This window comes from Rhipicephalus microplus, chromosome 5 (assembly GCF_043290135.1).
Source record: "Rhipicephalus microplus isolate Deutch F79 chromosome 5, USDA_Rmic, whole genome shotgun sequence".
NCBI lineage: Eukaryota > Metazoa > Arthropoda > Arachnida > Ixodida > Ixodidae > Rhipicephalus > Rhipicephalus microplus.
This window is the reverse complement of record NC_134704.1, coordinates 11,232,906-11,252,712: the sequence shown is the minus strand read 5'-3', so window position 1 is coordinate 11,252,712 and position 19,807 is coordinate 11,232,906. Positions and strand designations below refer to the sequence as shown.

Genomic DNA, 19,807 nt, shown 5'->3' with positions numbered 1-19,807 from the left:
ATACCTTCGTCATCCATTAACGTCCCATAATACTAAATTTGGTGTACGTGAACCTAGCGAAACGGCCGCCAGCGCACCATGACCGTGGTATGTTGTCATATTCTTACATGACATGCATGTCAAAAACTATCATGTTTTCACCAGTCATATACCTTCGAAATCCATTGGCGTCACATAATACCAAATTTGGTATACGTGAGGCTAGCGAAACGATCGCGAGCGCACCATGAGCGTGGCTTGTAGTCATGACTTACATGACATGCATGCCACGATTTTCTCGTTAGGGTCTGTCACTTATGTTTGCCATGCAGTCATGTCATACCATACCAGCTTTGCAATATATCATGTGAACGAAAGCACCACCAGAGCAGCAAGACCTTGAAATGTAAATCATGATATTCATGACATACATATCGTGATTTTCGTGTTATGACTATTTCACTATGGTTGTCCTACCGTCATGTTATTTCATACCAATTCTGCAATCGATACCATTATCGAAACGGCCAAGAGAGCTATAAGTCGTAGGAGGCTAGATAGATATAGGTACACACGCTCAATGTCGCCGAAGTTCGCTAAGAAATGTTTCGCATTTAAAAAAAACGTGGCTCCACATGAATATATTGTAATTTAAGGGCTGTGAACCCGGCTGTTGAGATCAAATTAAATTTCGTGTCGGCTTACACTTTGTGCAAATGCCAGCGAAACATCGTGCGGTCTATAAAGCTACAGAGGACGCCGTTCTTGACGGTTCGTCGTCATTGACCGCTATTCCGGAAGTGCAATAACGAGACCGTATATGTTGTTTCCTGTGCAAGAGTTCACTGACGTACACGGCCAGATATCACGGCTCCTTAAATCTCGACCTTGGCTCAATTTCGTCACTCTGCTGATAGGCGTGAAGTGTCGAAACGCAAGTCGCTAAAAAGACAGTCGTGGCCACAGCGGCCGTCATACTATATCCTGTTCTACCAGAGCGTAGAGCCAGGCGCTTCGTGAGGCTTGCAAAACGTGCATAAAACGTCTGCCTTCGTTATATCGCGAGTGCAAGTCTTGCAAGTTCTTACGTCTAAGGTTCTTACCGGAGACCATTTTACTGGTTTGTGGCAATACACAACGGCGAGCAATGGTGGAACAGCGTCGAATCAAATGCGTCATTCTGCTAATCGCGAGTGGCTTCACTATCGGCGCAGAAAACAACCTGATCGACTCCTTCTACCAAAGCGAGCACGAGTCAGCACCTCGGTTTTCGAACCCTGCAAAGATGGAGAACGCAATCAAAGTGCAGCCGACAGGCGGCAGCGTTAGACTAAGCTGCCGAGCGACGGGCGTGCCAGAGCCCCAGGTGGCGTGGTTCAAGAACGGCCAGCGGCTAAAGTTCGCCCCCTCCAACCGCGAAAACGCTCAGAGGTTCGCACTGACGCTCACGAACCTCGTCCGTAACGACAGCGGCGAATACACGTGCGTCGTCTCCAACCGACTCGGCTCCGTACAGTGGACGTACACGGTGGAAGTTCACGAGCGCTTCATACCAACGCCGAAGATAGTGTGCCCGTTCAACAACGTCACCGTGGCAGAAGGAGGCAGCCTGAGCATCACTTGCGACGTCTACAGCCACCTGACGGCATTCGTGCGCTGGATCAAGCACTACCACATCAATGGGAGCTACTTCGACCGTAATGGAGCGCCGTACGCCAAGTTGGTCAAAGACGCGGCTCTCGCCGATGTCACGGACCCCCACACGCTTACGCTGCATAATGTCACGCTCGCCGACTCCGGTTTTTTCTCCATACTGGCCAGCTCGCCATCGGGGGCTTCACACAAGACGATAGAGGTCCTCGTCGTGCCAAAGCCTTTTCCGGGATTGTGAGTTTTGAAGACGCCCCCTCGTCATCTCAATTTGTCCTTTGAAAATAAAAGTAAGAACGAGCCTTCATCCAATGAAGTGAATTAATTATAAATCGTACTGCTTTGTTTTCCATCAATGAAATTGCTGTGCAGCCTCATATGTTCCACCTTGCTCTCTCAGGAAATAACTGTCGAACGGTTCATTCCGCGTTCACATCAAGCGAGGGACTAAGTTGAATAGGGATCGAAATACCCCCACTGCCGCAACGTGGTCCAACAGATTTATAAAAGCCGAAATGATTCTCGGTGCGTTGTAGAGACTACCACTCGGCGCTGTATACGTAAAGTTGGAGTCCTTTATAAGAGGCTTGCTACGGGCAGCAATTCTTGTATTTTATATGAGATGTCTCTTATAAGCAGGGAACCTCGCATGCATTGTCTTATCAACCCATATTTTACTGAGAGCACACTGGTGTCTCTTATACCCATCTGTCTCTTATATCAGTGCCTCTTATAAAGGGATTTGACTTTATACCGCAGCCACCATCGATGTTTCGTATTCCTTTTATGACGAGAGCTATGGTGCAAACTAGAGACGAAGGCTGAATCGGCGAGAATCGACGAGCGCCACTGTCCCAAGTAATACTCCTAAGTAATGTTCCAAGTTAACCTCCCTTTTTTTTACTTTATCTTTTTTTTCTCTCTCTTGTTAGTTCTCACTATCATTGTATCTAACAAAAAAACAAGCCCTTGAATTTAAACTTATTTCCTTCATCATGTGTTGCAATTGGTTACTTCGCGTAAACTGTGGTAACGAGCCAAAAGCGGATGAAAAGTTCTGTGCGGGTAAAGCTCGATCTTGATCATAAATGACCGCGTGGAACCGCCGTCACACTTGGCTATGTGCCAATCAGTGCGAACAGTAGCAAAACAGTGCATAAAAGTATCGTCGTTCTCACATTCCAACGTACCCATATAGAAATTGACAAGACGCTATTGACGGATATTCAATGAAAATAGGAAGCAGCTCCATTAAACGCGCATCTCAAGGTGCATTAGGGATAGCGAACCTTTTTAACCAGATACAAATGCTAAAAGTGGTGCGAATATTGATTGAAACCACCTCATCCCTCCCACCACAATAACACGAGGAAACCAACCTTCATGGGAAACACTACACGCATATGTATAATTCACTGTTTTTAGGCTTTTTGTGTTACTAGTCTGCTCATACTGACCAATACTTGTAAGACATCATCGGCTCTCATCGGCAGCGCTGAGGCAGCTCTCTCTCATTCTTCTTCACGATATGTACGCTGATAACATGCATATTTATACCGATGGATCAACTACTGTCCAGTTTTCGTCCTGAGGAGTGGTATAGTCCCAGCGAAGGCTACCACCATCAGTTTCAAGACAGACCACCCAAGGACTTCCCCGGGTGCAGAAGTTGCTGCTCTTCGCGCTGCACTTCAGGTAGTCAGCCGCGAACAGCCTCAACAATGATCAATCTTCAGCGATTTGAAGGTCGCTCTGCAATCTTTGCTGTCAGCTCTGCGGCACAAACCATGCGAGCAGTTAGTCTTCGAGGTTAGGTATCTCCTAAATACTTCGTTCGAGAAAAGACATCACGTGACGTTTCAGTGGCTGCTAGCTAACCCACTGCGGCGTGGTAGGTGATGAAAATGCTGACATTGCTACTCGATCAGCTCTTCGAAGGGACACGGTCGAGACAATGTCCATATAGAGGACCAATGCTGCTATCCAACTTCGAGTGGTCGCACTAATCGCTTTCTCCAATAGGAATACAGCAAGTAGACTGCGCAACCAACACCACCACTGCCCGAACACTTTACGTCTTTAGACACTTACTGGACTACACCGAAATGACACCACTCTGTTTTGCCGTTTATGGCTGAGAGTGGCTTTAACGGAATCATCCTCCTTTCGGATCGGAATGGCTGACGACCATTTTTACGACAACTGTGGTTACAAGGAAACATTAGCGCACATCTTCTGCGACTGTTCTCAATACGATATACAGGGAACATATCTAGCAGCCACTAACTAGCACAGATCAGAGACCTATGACGGCAGAAACAATTCTGGAATGTCGACCCGAAAGAACATCGCGGGTGAAGGCGACGAAGGCGGTGCTCAACTTCTTGAAAACAACTGACTTGCCGCAGCAATTATAAACTTACTGTTCCATGGTGACTGTGAAGTGCGACTTTATGTACGTGATCTGTCTACTCTCTCTTTTTATCCATCTTTAAAACTTTCCGACCCATTTCGCCTGTGTATCGGGTTGCATAACAGTCCTCTTAGACTGGTTATATTTCCTTTCCTTCCTGTTCCTTCCTGCCTTCCATTCTTCGTCCAAACAAGAAGCAGATTTAGGTTATAGGTACATACTAGTCAACCAAGAAGAATTTTATATTACACCATGAAACGCTTCATGAATTGTTCGGTATACCTGTTTTCCTTCATTGTGCAGCTTCCATAAAATGAAAAAGAAAACTGAGGCGATAGAAATAAACGGTTCAAGCGTAGAAAACAGCAAATTACTCACTTAAGCAAATATACAGGCAAATAAACAAAATACCAAGAGCACTTATTGGTAATAATATACCTCAATCTAATGTGACCACGTGATCACAGTACAACACACAATATACGGCAAACGCACCAATAAAGAACGTGGTACATGCAGCCAAGTCGCATACTGGGCGAGGTCGAAACGAAATAATGGAAGTGAAGCATACTGCAGCGCAAGCGATGCAGCCTTGGAGACGTCGTGGTGTGTGCAGCGCTAGGTCGCAACAACACGACGGTCCCTTCGACCGTCGAGCCGTGATCGGTGTTAGCCGCCCGTAGGTATCGAACCGCGTTCGATCTACTGCGCCGCTGCAACAGGAGGAACGGCCAGTCCAACTCATTCGCCGCGTGCCTAAGGAAGTGCGAGCCCGGAAGCGGATATGGGCTGCGGGAGCGCGTTCAGGCGGGAAGCTCCCGCTATCGCGCAAGCACAGGAACCAATCAAGGAAAACGGCGACAGCGCGATAACGGTGAGTTTAATAACGTATTTGAGCACTCAGACTTTCGCGACGGGTCGCCAGAGAGTTTGACGTCTTCTATCCTGCTCGTTATGTTTATAATCAACTGTTCTATTTTGTTCGTTACCATAGTCAACAAAGTGCCCACATGGCAACCGATGCCGTACAACTGTTCACGTAGTGGAATAATTTGACATTGGACACAACAAGGGACGAAAACCAGTGTTACCTTCGTGGGGCTAGCAGGCTTTCTTTTTCCTGTGTCGAATTGCGCTAGTTAAACAGCTATGCATACATAACCAACAATCCCAACTTCATACTCTTGTCCATGTAGTACCTCGCACGTTCTTTGTAACGTTTGCCCTCTACCCGTAGCCGTCCACGGCGTTTTCCTTGAAGGTCACAGCGCCTCCCCCCCTCCCTCCGGTCGTCGAGTTTGAAAGAAATCAAACTTCGCAGTGGATGTAAGAAAATGAAATCATGCGGAGACTGCATGAATCTCAGCGAGCTATACGGGCTTGTTGGTGGGTCATATACTTGTACGAGATGAGCGCACAAAAGGAGAGCGCTACAAACAGTTTATTTCCTCCTGTGCGCACGACATTCACGTGAACACATTTAAAAAAAAACTTGTTATGCACCAAGATTATCTGTCTCTGATGCAATCCACCTCGGTATTAATAATAACACTGTTGTTTCTGGAAAATGCACATTGTCGTCCGCGAAACAGGTATATCAGTCTGAAAGTGAAAGAAATAAACCATTGTTAGTAGTGCCTGTGTGTTCGTCCCTTCTTGTGCGCTCATCTCGTACAAATATATAGTCACAACGACCTGTTAATGATCCGCGGCATCTCGTGGGTGAAAATGGGAACTAAAGAGGTCTTGGAACAATGCAACATGAGAGGCATTCAGCAGAAGTTACGGTAAAAAAAAAACTGGCAGTACAAGTACGTCTTGATAAATGTATGGATCAGACTTGGCTGCTTCCCTCAACTGATTGCGAAAAAGGGGGGCTCTGCCCTGAAAATATTGCGCACACTTATGCCTCTACCCCACTATCTACCTCTTCTCTGATTAAAACTAATATTTTCTGCTGCCGTTTTTTTTTTTTTTTGCCTCAAATGAAAGGCCAAGTCCTTAAGAGCCTATATACTGGGCACTGTGCCTCCGTAAGTAACGCGAAGGCAGCCGTTTTGAATGTTTTGGTGATGTTGAAGCGGCCATTTTAGAAAGAAGTTTTGGTGCCTGACGCCATCCCTGCTAGCCAAACTGCTGCATGAAGTCACCAGAATTCGCACTGCAGATTGACGTCAGGTTAGTGTCGATGTCAGTTGATGCGCAACGAAGATATTCTTTTCATATCAAAATAATATATCTAACAAGCATTTGCTTAGCCTCTCACTTTCTCAGAGCTGTATCTATATCCAGGAGACTTGTATGGCAATGTAAAAACATCTCCGAAAAATGGTGTCAGCATCCCTTTAGTTAAAACATCCACCAGGGGAAAACTGGAAAGCTTGTTCAGCATTTCGCGACCTTTATTTCTTTCTACAGAAAAGTAGAATAGGACATTAAACCAGTGAACCACGTGCCTAAGAGGGAACGTGGTTACCTGGATGTCCCCAAGATAGTTCTTAATTATATCAAGGAATATGCCAATTATTTTTATTCACAATTCAGGAAAGTTGTGTAGGCTTTTTTTAGCATGCGTGATTCGCCGTAGTCGATAAATTCTACTCCAACGCTTAAATTCTGGCTTTGAAGCAAAACGCACCTGGCCCTTTCCATATACGCCTGCCCAACTTCACAGAGTTGTCGTTCAGTGAAATGTTTTTCCCTAAATTTTTGTTTAAGGTGGTGAGCCCGAAGCAGTATGAGGGACATAGACAAGCTGTCTGCCTTGCCCTTTTTTTTTTGTTCGTTTAATGCAACGCTGGCGCTAGAGCACTTAAAAAAACAATGCAAGAACAAATAGCCCGAACTATATCCCTTCGATTTCAGACAGCCATGTTTTTGTTTTCTGTTTTTTTTTGCATCTGCAATGTTAATTTGGCTGTATAGGACCTTAGGGGATACGTTTTTTCAAGGTTTTTTCAAGTGAAGAGATCTTTTTTTTTTTTAATTTGAGGTGCTCGCGGATGGAAACAGGACACTCGGAGCAACGTCTATAGTTGACTCGGAGCGTGACGCCACTCGTGGAACCAAGGTGTTGCATTGGGGTATAGTGGTGGGGGGGGGGGGGGGGTGGAGAGAAAGAACATACACGAAGCAGGATTACTCCTTCCAGTCGCTAAAGAGTCGGCATTTAGTTCACAAAGTACACACTGCCAGCGTGGCGCTGCTAGGCTCGCGACATTGTTTCTTGTTGCACGAAGGCAGGCTTGCGGCTCACTTTCTTTTGTGTCGGGACTGAAACCACGAAGTAAACTTTCTGTGCTTCTATGCAGAAGTTTGTCGTGTACATGAACACATGCAAGACGTGATCTTCTAGCTGAATCCTGTGTCGTACTTGCACAGTACGCGAACCGCATCGCCTAAGTGCGAAAAAGGAGACGGTCGTCTGCTGGTGCGGCAACATAAGTGGTGCGCAGCTGCGAGCCAGTTCGGTCGACACGCCAATGTACGCGAGTCTCGCGGCACGAAGCTGGCAATGTGCATTTTGTCAACTAAATGCCGACTCCTTAGCGCCCGGAAGGAGTAATCATGCTGTGTAGGTGTTCTTCACCTCACTTAATTGCACAATGTAACACCTTCAATCACGAGCGTCGGCAATCGATACCGGTGGCCCTGCGCTCCGAGTGTCCTGTTTCAATCCCTGAGTGCTGTATACCTGCCTTGTCAGGGTCCGGCTCCAGGCCATCTGCACTGGCGTTCATGCACGCGAACCTGAGCAGCGCGACGAACAAACACCCTCAACATGCCCTAGACAGTGGATGTGTGAATGTGGTCGAAGCCACACGGGTGACCACGATTTTGCACTTCCACTGCGCTCGACGGAACAACCGATCATGGCGCGGTTGAAAAATAGATGCAAGCATACATGCATATAGATGATGAAGTATCAGGTTCTGTGTGCATCCAAACAGGTGTCACTAAATTTGTTGAAGTGCTGGTGACTCACCGACAACGAGCGAGATGAACCAACTTGGCACTGTGAATGTCGCTGCGAATACCAGCAGGCGTTTTCTGCTGAAGTCTCATTTCGGCGCCAGGAGGGCGTTTGCGACGTTGTCACGTGAAGATCCCTTGCTTTTTTGCAAGTATAGGGTATCTCAGTGCCAGTGTTCCTCCATACATGGTGTCACAAGCGGCAGCGACGCCAATATAAGGACGAGCCAAACTGGCAACACGCACACAACGCCACAGCAAGCACACATGTCCACCTTCACCGGTCCGACACAATATGGCGGCGGCGCTCTCAATGGGTGTCGCCATTCTCCCGGCAAGAAAAGGCACTGGCATTAAGAAACACTAGGCCAGACTGCATCACCATGATACGATTGTACCACGATGGCTTCGACGACGAAAGGCGATATCAGCCCAAGATAAAAGGCAGCGAGTTCTTGCGCTTCATGGGTTGCTTATGAACCAGTGCTCATGCATCAGCCGAATTTCAGTCAGCATCTGATGGTTGGATCACATGACCGCCTGCAAGTTCTCTGCAAAAAACAAAATAAAACGATTTTGCATCATGAAACAGGATGCGGTACGACCTGGCTGCAGATAATTTCTTCACTTCATCTCACGATGCAAAATAAGTCACTCGCTTGGTATTTATTCAGCCGTTCAGAAAGGTTGTGCTTATACAAACCCACGATTGAGCTAAACAGCGAGTATTCCCCCGAAACAGCGTGAGCGTCTAGCTGTCTAAGCTGGAAATACCAATAGTATCGAATGCATTGAATAAGAACGGCTATTTGGGCTAGTTGGTTGGAATTCATGGTAATAAGGGCTGCAGCGCGAGCACGAAGTTGCTAGAAGAAAAGTGAAACGAAAGGCGAGGCAAGGAAAGCAACGAGGACAACACGAGAGAAGAAATTATGAGTCTGTTATCTCTCGTGTCCAACCGGGCATGTTTATGATTGGCAGGTGACGCTAGCATAACTTAGTATGCATGCGTAAGTTCTGCATCCGCCTCCTTTTCCACCAATGGGCGTCCTTTCAGTTGATAGTACCAAAACAACGCACAAAAAAAAAGAGAGCTATCCTTTTCTCAGTTCCCGTTTTTTTTTTTCTGTTTTGCGTTAAACTGGTATGAATCGTGACCAACTTGCCCAGCTTTCTCCGTTGACGAACGGAATCGGCGTTATCTCGCTCTCTTCGTGCGTTTGTACAACCACCCTCTGCCTGCTCTATTTAAAGTGCACAATTTGCACTGTAAGAACAGTTGGGGTCATGCAAGGGGGCAAGGGACGCTAAGAGGCACTTATGTGAGGAGAAATTCGTTAAAGGGTGGGTGCTGCAGAAACGACGTTTCGAAAAGCGGACTTGTATTTTTGAAGGCTGCAACTGATTTTGTTCGCGCTGGTGTGTGACTGCTTTGTATGATATTCAGACAAAGGAGGAGAAGAGGGAAACTTGGGGAAAAAAAAAGGGGGGGGGGGGGGGTACGAGTCACTGAATAATGGTTCTCGGAAGAAATCACGACATAACAACCACAAGCTGCAGAATATCCTATGAGGACTTGACACTTATATGTTACCGTTGTGTATGTGTCATAACAATAGGACTTAAGAGCCCCTTTTGACACATTTATACCGGCTGACTGAAATGTATTAAACTTGTGAATAACGTATGACCCTGCACATTTTCCGACTGCTTTCGGTAATTGTTTCGCCTTGTCCGCGCAATGACCATTTAATCTCGCATTAGCAGGAAGGAAGAAGGAGGAAGAAAGTTTAAGCGGCAAGACAGGGAGGTTAGCCAGTTCTTAGACCGGCTGGCTACCCTGTGCTGGGGAAATGGGTGAGGGGAATAAGAGATGTTAAAAAGAAATGTTGCGAAGAGAGAGAGAGAGAAATTACAAAAAAAATGCGACTGAGGAAAGGCAACATCAAATAGTGAGACTTAAGTCTGTCTCTGAGGCTAGTTGTCCGCAAAAAGAGCAGCAAAGCTTTCAAAGCCTTCTGGGCTGAGGATGGGCTAAGCCAATGGCCCAGAATCCTTTGTTCCGACAAAGGCCGATCGTCCAGTCTATCCAGAACTGCAGTGAGTTCTTGTCTTTGCGCGTTGAAATGGGTGCACTCACACAGAAGATGCGCGATGGTTTCTTCGCAGCTGTAAGTGCATGTAGAAGAGCTGGCCATTCTAATGATATAAGAGTATGCGTTCGTGAAGGCCACTTCACGGCAGCCACAATAGCAGGCTGTCCTGTTTTGCTAATGTACCGTTTGCGACAACATGTTAATGAAATGCCTATTATCATTCTTGGTGCATCTCGAAGTGCGTATAATATTTCAGCTTTGCAGCTGTAGTTGCCACCATAGAGCTAAGAGCAATGCGATACACTTAGACATATACACAGCACCCGCGGTAACCATTTCATGCCGTAGTCAGACATTATGAAGCCCACTTTGCATGACGATAGATGCGCTGAGCGACAACCACTGCACACAGTGTGCAGGATCTGGAGCTGACGCTCTCACCATTGGCAGCGACTTCGGGCTTTCAAAGTGGGACGAAGTAGCCTGCGATTCAGACAACGTCATTCTGCTCACCGATTCCTCAAGGGTGAGTGTTGCACACCCTCCACTTTGCATTTACATAAAGTATATGCAGGTAAAGCTCGTTCAAACGAAACAAGATTTTACAAAGTTCTTCATCTAGCGAATAAAGTTTCAGTACTCGGAGGCTACCTATAGAGTTTAGTGTTGTGATCAACTCAAATTAGCGAACTATTTTAGCCACCAGACCTGACATAACTAAGTATTTCCTGAATTAACTGAGTCAAAAAACTGTGATTTCCTTTTATTTTTTTTTAAAGCAGCAGCGCACATAAGGATACAAAACACGTACACATAAAAGACGCAAGCACAAGCACTTCTAATTTTAACCACGACCTTCCTTTTTCCTTTTTTTTTTTCCTTGAGCGCGCGCTTTACGGTTGTCGCGTTGAAACATCCGAGCGCCCTAGTTCCAACCCCTGCTTTACTTTCACCAGCCTGCTTTACCGTATTCATATGCACGCAACACCGGGCGCTGCATTCGATAACGTTCTTGCGTATACCTGACGGAGCTATAGCGGCGGCGACGGTCGCTTTATCTATTGACGTCAGACTTTAGAAGTGTGGCAGCTTGGGCTAGTTGGTATGGCATGACGATAGTTATAGCGCAAGAACAAAACGACGACACAGAGACAAGATGTGCACAAAAGACACGAGCGCTAGTTATAGCATTCGTGTCTTTCGAGTCCTTCTTGTCTCTGTCGTCGTTTTGTTCTCGCGCTATAACTATCGTCAGACCCTGGAGTTTTGCGGACACGAAGCGCCACCTTTCGACGCAGTTTCGGGTAGTGCAATGCCCGACTCTTATGCACAGTTTGCTGCACAACCAGGTGCCACTACAACGTACGAAACAACGATTGAGCTATATATTAGGTGTTTTTGCACATTGGACACCTAGAAAACAAGCTACGAAGTTCTTTACGCTAGCCGGACGCGTCACCGAACTCCCGTGAAGAGAGAGAAACAACTTTGTTTCTGAACCGCAGTGAAGTGCTTGCTGGTCTACTCGCCAGAACAACGGCCAAAACAAGAGCAGACGCAAGAGCTCCGCGCTCTACGAAAAAAGACCCCAGTCGACACTACTGTTGTGTTGTGAATTGCTACAGACGTAAATGACTTCAGTTTACTGTTTTCCGCAGCTTTCGAGAAGCAGACACTGCATGGATACGGGCCGTTGCGAACGTGTTGGGTAAGCGAACTACTCGCGCTCTCCACAGCTGTTCGCACGAGAAAGTATGATATTGTTGGTTTCCTGTTATTCTTTTGGGTACCTTTGATGGAGAACCATGGTAACTTTGATTTAAAGCTTAACGGAGCTTCTGATCGCGTGCGCGCCGTGCAGCAGTAGACAGGTGACGCGCGCGATAAACATCGCACACGCCGCGACCGCCAATAATCTTAAGTTGCACAGCATTACGCCGGAGAACTTTCAAGACTCTAAGTTCCGGCTTTAACTAGGAAACTCGAACACGTACGTCATACAGGTAAATCGCAAAATGATCGTGACCACAATCAGGATTTTTTTTTTTTTTGTCGTTGGTCTTCGCAATTGCCGGAGGTATCTGAGCTATCTCGGAGTCCTCGGTTTTGCCTTTCGTTGTAAATCGAAAAAGTGGATACGCCCATTTGCAGTACATACAAACGGATGACAATTGTCAACAAAACATTGTAGCGTGCGAAATAAAACAGTTCAACGCACAGGAAGCGAGAGATCGATGGAGAATCCAACTGCAAAGGCGAAAATTGCCAGGGCTAGTCGTGCCGGATAAAGCGAGCTTCGCGCCACTAATCGTAAGACAGATTGCCCATGGGAGATGATTTTGGGAAATGATTTAGACTCTAACCAAAAGTTTTTGAAGAAACCCGACGAGATTGCTCATGTATGCACTTCACTGCTTTGGCATCATGCGGAGGCCCACGTTTAACGCATTTAGACGCTAGAGAACGAACATCGGAGTGCTTGCCTCGAACTCAATGTTATGAGATGCTCGCTTGCATTTAAGTGCCAGTTGGAGTACACCGAAATAATTGAAACACATTTCGCATTGTACCCACAGTTCGTTTTGATGAGCTACCCACTTTTCTGGAGTGAGGTCATTTTGAAGGAAGAAGTTTGCCAGGTCTCGATTTTCAGGAAACCGCTACTAAAGACCAACGAAAGAGGAGGGCCTATGCACGTTCGCTTGCGGACGGCTCGCTTTGCACTACCCATTTATGGCTGGCGCGTCGATGGGGGCGCTGGTGGCGGCGTTTCAGATCAGATAGCACTGATCATCTCCACGGATCTTTCTCGCTCTACCTGCTCGCCCAATCACTGTACTGGCTCTCCCCGCACTCGCACATTGAAGGCTTGCTGTCACAGTTTCACGTGACCGTTTCAAGGTATATGTAAACTGGTAGCGTAACTTCCATAGAAGCCCATAGGTGCAGTAGTTGGCGGCTCGTTGCCACAGCCGCCATCTACGAGAGGAGGGGACAACTAACAGCAAAAAAATATATATATATATGACACCACAATTAGAAGCGCTAGGACGTCACGCGTTTGCCCTACTTGAAAAATTGAAAATTGAAATTTTCCTTAATTGCCGGCCTGCTACGTACGTGTCTTTATTAAAATGTGATTTTATTGCGACTCCATTGTGTTTCGCTAATTGCATGCGAAAGAAAAGAAACAAAAATAAAAAAAAGATTGAGGAAGCAAAGTTGTTTTATTAGCCAAATGACGTACTTGCAATAAGCACAAGAAACTTCACAGAGGCATTTGTGAGACAACTGTTCACGAGCACAATAGAATAACAGTTCAAAAACTCACGTTGCCCTATTGTTGAAAGCTTTGACAGCCGTAGCGTACAGTGCTCAACTCGGCTGTCTATAACGACGAAGCGTCGTGCGCGACACAGCACGGACGACATCTGCAGTCGCAAATACGCCACATCTGAGCATGCGCGGCGCCAGTGATGTGCCTGCCTCGCAATACTGATCCCTGTTTATCGCCGTGGATGCAACAACTGCTTTGGCTGTCGAAAGCGCTAGCGATTTCGTGAAAAAATAAAAAAAAAACAAGAAAGAACGACGAAGCAAAACCGTTGTCGCTGTGATATAATATCACGAAGTGAGAATATTTCTTTTTTGTTGTTCTTTTATTTCGATTTTGTAATGTTGACAGCGCTTCGACGGCCAAAACAGCCATCGCGGCCGCGGAGATAAAGAAGGGTGGAAACTGCAGGGCAGGCAAATTATTGGCGCCGCGCATGCTCTGATGGGGCGTATTTGCGACAGCAGATGTCGTCCGTGCTGTTCCGCGCGCGACGCTCCGTCGTTACAGACAGCCGAGTTGAGTACTGTACAGCGTCTTGGTGCTTACTCTGTCGCGCTTGCAGTCACTAAAGGCGAGGGCACGCCGGCTTTGCTCCAGCGAAAGCAGTCGGCAGTCACAGGAGCGGCTATCTACGTATTCTGTGAGCTAGTTGAGCTATGAAATGCGCATAAAAAATAAGTAAACTTTGTAGGTACGCACAAAACCACCACGGAAAACTGAGCGATGCCTCGTTGACCTGGTAATGCGCCGAACCAAAGAACACGCCGACACAAGCTCCGATAACATATTGCCTGGATGCGCCCCCAAATCCGTTGGGTCATGTTACCAGGCTGCATGTTTGTGCCCGCTAGCGCTGTTCCTGAAACTAAAAAAAAAAGGCGCTCAACCACATACCAAAAACCAAAACTTTATTAAAGTACTCTACAGTTTTATTGTAACAAATAAAATTAAAACTGTTCAAAATGAACGTTTAATTTTTTTTTCGCTATATGTCACCCCCCGCCCCCCCACCTTACCTAGCCGCGCTTCAATAGTCATGCGGTTGTTGATGTCTGTCGCAATGGCTTTGATACCACTTTTCGTTACGACTTTCGCGGCCTATTTAGTGTGACCTTGACCGTTTGGCGTATATCACTCGTATAGACATGGTAACCCCTATTGGACGTGCCATGTCCAAGCCGCCCTCGAGCTGCCCTCGCAGACTTTTCAGTCGCGGAGCTCCGGGTAGTCGGAAAAAGCAATGCCGTCATATCTCTTGCGTCTCGCTACGTTACATTTTTAGCATTGGAAGGACCGGAATACCCTTTCCTCAATTTGACCAAAAACCCCGACTTAACCAAATAATCCAACAACAATAATTGTTGTGGTTTATCGAAACAAACCCACGACATGATTACGAGAGACACCATAGTGGAAGGCTCTGATAATTTTGACCACCTTGGGTTCTTTACGGTGTGTTCAGACCAGAGTTACCTGATGCTACCGAGCTAATAACCATCTCAAAAGACGCCCAACAAAAGCGGCACGACTTTCGCGAGGAAACCCAAAGGAACCGGAAAAAAAAACTCTTGCGTTCTTGAAAACATTTTTCATTATAATGAAAAAATGTCATTCAAATGCGAGGGATAGTTGCAAAAAAAATTTTTTTCCACAGTGAGAAGGGGCGAAAACATGAGCGATAGCACACAGATAATTACTATTCAAAGTGTCTCCAGGGCAATATCCGTTCGACTGAATACATGTTTGGCAGTTCACGATTACTGCCCATTGTAGATTCCCTCGAGATAAGTTTGACTTCATCACTAAACTACACACAGTCAAAGATGAAGGTGCTACAAGTGAACTACAAACGCGCTATCAGTAACGTGATTAGCAAGTATATTTGCTGGAAAAATTGAAATACGCTCCCAAAACACGACAAACGACTGGAAAATTCTACAAGCGACTCTGGGGAAAAAATCACAGGATATCCACAGAGTGCATGATGATGAGTGGGGCGAAGCATCCGTCAGTTCGTCCACGTTTCCGTCAGTTCTTGCTTCCGTCCATCCGTACGTCCGTCTGCGCAACCGTCCGTGCGTTTGTCCATGCGTCCGTCCATCCATGTGCCCGTCCGCCCATGCATCTGTCCGTGCGTTCGTTCATCCGTGCCTCCATCCGTCCGTACATCAGTCTGCCCATTCGCCGTAAGCGTGCGTCTGTCCATGTAGGGAACACTCCAAGCACCGCCATCTCGCACCTTCTCATCATATATAAGTACCGCCATCCAGCGGACATTCCAAGGACTAAACGAGAGGTGGCATGGCCGGACTAGAGGAGCGGCACGCGCGCACTTTCTTACGGCCTGCGCTTCTTGTCTAGTTCCCACCTTTCACCGCCTCTAGGTCATGGCACTGCGGGCCAACCCTCGTTAAACCTTGCCAAAACCAGGCAGAGAGTTTAACACCTATAGAGAGTTTAACGTGGCAACCCTTTCTGGTCCCATAGTGCTGAAAGTGCGTCCTTCTGATACTAGTTTTTTTTTTAGTAAGCATCCCATTCAGGGCAAATCTTATTTGAGATTAAGCCACCGATACTCGTCTCTGTAGGCTATTTCATCATGAACAACTATCTTTTCACTTATGATTAATGTGCGCGGCTTTCCTCTTCAATTCAAAAGTGCGCGCGCGTGCCGCTCCTCTAGTCCGGCCGTGGTGGTGGCTACGTACTACTACTACAACGACTACTACTACTAGTACTACTACTACTACTGCTACTACTACTACTACTACATACATCGCGGACGCACGACCCACGGCTGCTTCGCCCCTAAAAGCCCACATGCACTTATTATAAGCGGCACTTGCAACTCTGCTTCCGACAACGGAGAGAACTGCGGGCGGCCGAGTCCCAGCCTCCAGGACAGTAAGAACGCAATTGGTCCGTCCGCTCACGCCATCCAAACGTGCCGTCCGAAACGGGAGGGATGAAGCCCGGGCCGAAGCCAGTTTCCACCGCAAACGATGTCGCACGCTTGTTCGAAGAGCTGCCGACCTATTCGGCAGCCGAAAAAAAGAATAAATAAACTGGTCTTGTCGCCCTACCCATCCGAGCGCGCGGCCAGCCGCCGTGGATCACTCTAAGAAAAAGTCGAGTGCTTGGGGAGTATTTTTGGCACGCCACAATAATCGTCACCTACTTCGTACATCCCACGCGATATCACCACCGTTCCGATAGGTCGCGGTCACGAACGGCGCGCGCGTTTTGTCAAACGGTTGGTTCCTGAAAATGTTTTCAGCATTGTTGCCACTCCCGACCCCAACCAGAAGTGGACGGTCAGGTAAAGGTGAGATCGCGGGCTAAAAAAGCGGCGGTTTGGTCCGTCGTCTGAATCCACCAACAATGTGCACCTAAATCAAAGCACACGGGCATCAAACATTTTCGATTCCATCGAAAAGGAGGCCGCCGTGGCCGGGATTCGTTGCCGCGACCATCGGATCAGCAGTCGAATACCATAACCACTAGAACGTTGTACCGGGTCAACGAAATAATTCGAGAGCGGTCATCACTACGTTAAATCGAGTTTCAAATAAGTGAAAGCACAAACTCAGCAGAAGCAAAATGGCATGGTAACAAAACTTTTAAACCATCAAAAATAAACGTTGAATAGACTTTGTCCCTTCTGCGTTACAGAAAACATGTATTCCAGAATTTTCTTCCCGCTGAAAGAACATGTTTTTGGCAATAACGGGAGAAATAAACTCGTGCATAAAAGTTTTAGACGCTCATCACTAAGCACTTGATAAAATGCCTCTTAAGATGTACGCACTAACATACTGTAACGTAGTGGCCTATACGCTCTTTGCCGTTAGGTAATACTGAGAACGTGTCCTCGAGCCTCGCTAAAAAGCAAATATACGTTTAAGGTACGATATACTTACTGTATCGCGTCGTCAGGTGAAATCTAAGTATACGTGCACGCACAGTCCAGCAATGTCATAAAGATAATGACATGCTTGTTCATGGCAATGTAGCTATACATCTACGCATTTCATGTAAACATGCACGACATTTGTACCCGTTCATTTACTTCACAAAAGTTTCACTCCGGCATGTTATCAGTCACGTCCCCTCCTCCCTCCTCTCTCCTCATTTATAAATAGGGAGGTTCGGAGGTTGACACAAATTGATTGATTGATATGTGGGGTTTAGCGTCCCAAAACCACCATATGATTATGAGAGATGCCGTAGTGTAGGGCTCCGGAAATTTCGACTACCTGGGGTTCTTTAACGTGCACCCAAATCTGAGCACACAGGTTGACACAAAGAACGTCGTTTACTAGCTTGCTGCCCCTTCTCACTTAACACGAACGTAGCTCAGCATAAGTTGGGTGCTGTTTCCTTGGCAACGCGTATTGAACGCGAATGGCGTTGACACATTCTCATCCGTCCCCAGGTCTGTCACTATTTGCAGTATCCCGAGGAAACCACGTTTATCTACTCGTACTTTGAAAGTATAGGGAGCAAGTACGACAAGACGCTGTTCTTCGGACTACAGTATATACTGAAGAAGTGGATGGTTGGTCCGGTGATCACCGTAAAGAAGATAAACGATGCCAAGGAATTCTTCAGGATGCACTTCAACCAGGAACTCTTCAACGAGTCTGGATGGATGCACATCGTCGAGGTATACATCCTGGGTACATTTCGTTTTGCAGATTGAAATCAAAATATCGTCCGGCGGCAGTTTCGCAGTAATTGACAAGAACTAATAATGTAACTATACGACTGCTTGAAAGAGCGTAATTGGGACAACATTATAGTTATTACTTCAGCCGTTTATCACTCCCGGATAAATTAAATTAAATTTTATTTCTTTGGCAGCAAAAAATTGCTAAAGCGGACATACAGAGTTCTGCTCGCTATAATAGTGCAGCATGAGCGGAGATACAGCAAACGAATGCAGCACATAAAACATACGATCGCAATGGTTTTACAAATCAATGTGTACCTAATGTAAGAAAATACGCACATGTATAGACATAGTAATGCTAATTTTTATTTGTAAAGCAACACCAACCAACGCATTAATTAAAAGTAAAAACTTCTTTTGCGGCCACATTCAGGCAAGACCCGGTAATGTGAACCACTGCAGTATGCAGGTGCGTTGCCGAGTGTTTATTTCAATGAACTACGGCACGTCACTTAGAATAAACGTGACCACCCTTCGACTTGAATAGAAGAAGGCTTTATAAACTCTGATGCTCTCTGGTTTACCACAGTCACCCCAAAAGAAGGGTCGAGGCACCCCCGTCACGTCAGTTTTTTCTCTTTATCAAGTGAAACAAGTTTTTACGTTTAATGAATAAGTTCGTTGTGTGTCACTTCTTCAGTTATATTTGTATTTAAACAAGACAGAACTCTCTCACATGTTTCCCTTCAATGTTTTGCGAAATATTATGGAACATTATTTTATACAAAACGCCAAGGCATAAAATGCTACCAAAACATCAAACTCAGTGCATGTTACTTTTCTGTTGGCAGGAGAGTTTAATAAAGGGTCTAGCACAGAAAATATAGTCTTCAGTTTATCTTCACTAAACTTATTCAGCAATGACGGCATGGCTTAGCAATATTTGTTGATTATCGCAATTGTTTTGCTACATTGAGAAAACAAATTGTTCGTTTCTCGCTTGTTTTAAATGCGTGTTTTCCTCTAATTAATCTGCACAGGGAAGTAACTACATTGTCGTTGTTTTTACATATATCACTTACATGATAAATTTCCAAAATCTAGAACAGCCCTACCTTTGAATAAGAGGAAGATATATATATATATATATATATATATATATATATATATATATATATATATATATATATATATATATATATATATATATATATATATATATATATATATATATATATATATATTACTTTCTTCAAATATTACAGCAAAAGAAATTAGGGCAGGCTCATACAATAAATGCACCAAAATATTTCGAAATCTGCTCGTTGACTTCTTAGGCATTTTGCAAGCCAATATACTACTAACGAACTTACTTTGCATTATTTTCATTAAAATTTCTTTACTGCGCCGTGTACAAATCACAAATACATAGGATAATGACGACTACTCAGAAAAAGTACATGTTGTAACTTCTTTTTTCCTGAAAAAAAATGGCCCACAAAAAGATCTTAGACAAGAACGAGAGAGTGCGCACACAGCACTGCGCTTTCAGTACACGCTTATCAACTAACCTAACTTGTCATATTGACGGCATGTTTCATTCCGATCGGACTGATTTCCGTCGAACTCTCGATTTCATTTGGACTTGCCATTTTATTTCAATTTGAAGTAATGCAACCTTATCATGG

General features: G+C 45.6%; 2 protein-coding genes across 2 annotated transcripts in view; both read left to right on the top strand.

Moving 5' to 3' along the window:
* The first annotated feature begins 911 nt into the window (after window positions 1–911).
* On the top strand, window positions 912–1,941 carry LOC119175017 (fibroblast growth factor receptor 3). Its single transcript, XM_037426181.2, has one exon. It carries the CDS (start codon window positions 1,127–1,129, stop codon window positions 1,868–1,870), a length of 744 nt encoding a protein of 247 aa, XP_037282078.1. The 5' UTR covers window positions 912–1,126; the 3' UTR covers window positions 1,871–1,941.
* Window positions 1,942–4,531: 2,590 nt separating this feature from the next.
* The window catches only part of LOC119174016 (nicotinamide phosphoribosyltransferase), a 37,720-nt gene continuing 22,444 nt past the window's right edge, over window positions 4,532–19,807 (top strand). The window contains exons 1-3 of the mRNA XM_075894847.1: window positions 4,532–4,916; window positions 10,523–10,636; window positions 17,883–18,113. Of these exons, the coding sequence (XP_075750962.1) occupies window positions 4,827–4,916; window positions 10,523–10,636; window positions 17,883–18,113 (435 nt within the window). The 5' untranslated portion in view covers window positions 4,532–4,826. The remainder of the gene's footprint in view (window positions 4,917–10,522; window positions 10,637–17,882; window positions 18,114–19,807) is intronic.

Bases quoted from the DNA above. Each gene is read 5' to 3' on its own strand.
- LOC119175017 (XM_037426181.2), top strand. From the start codon at position 1,127: ATGGTGGAACAGCGTCGAATCAAATGCGTCATTCTGCTAATCGCGAGT.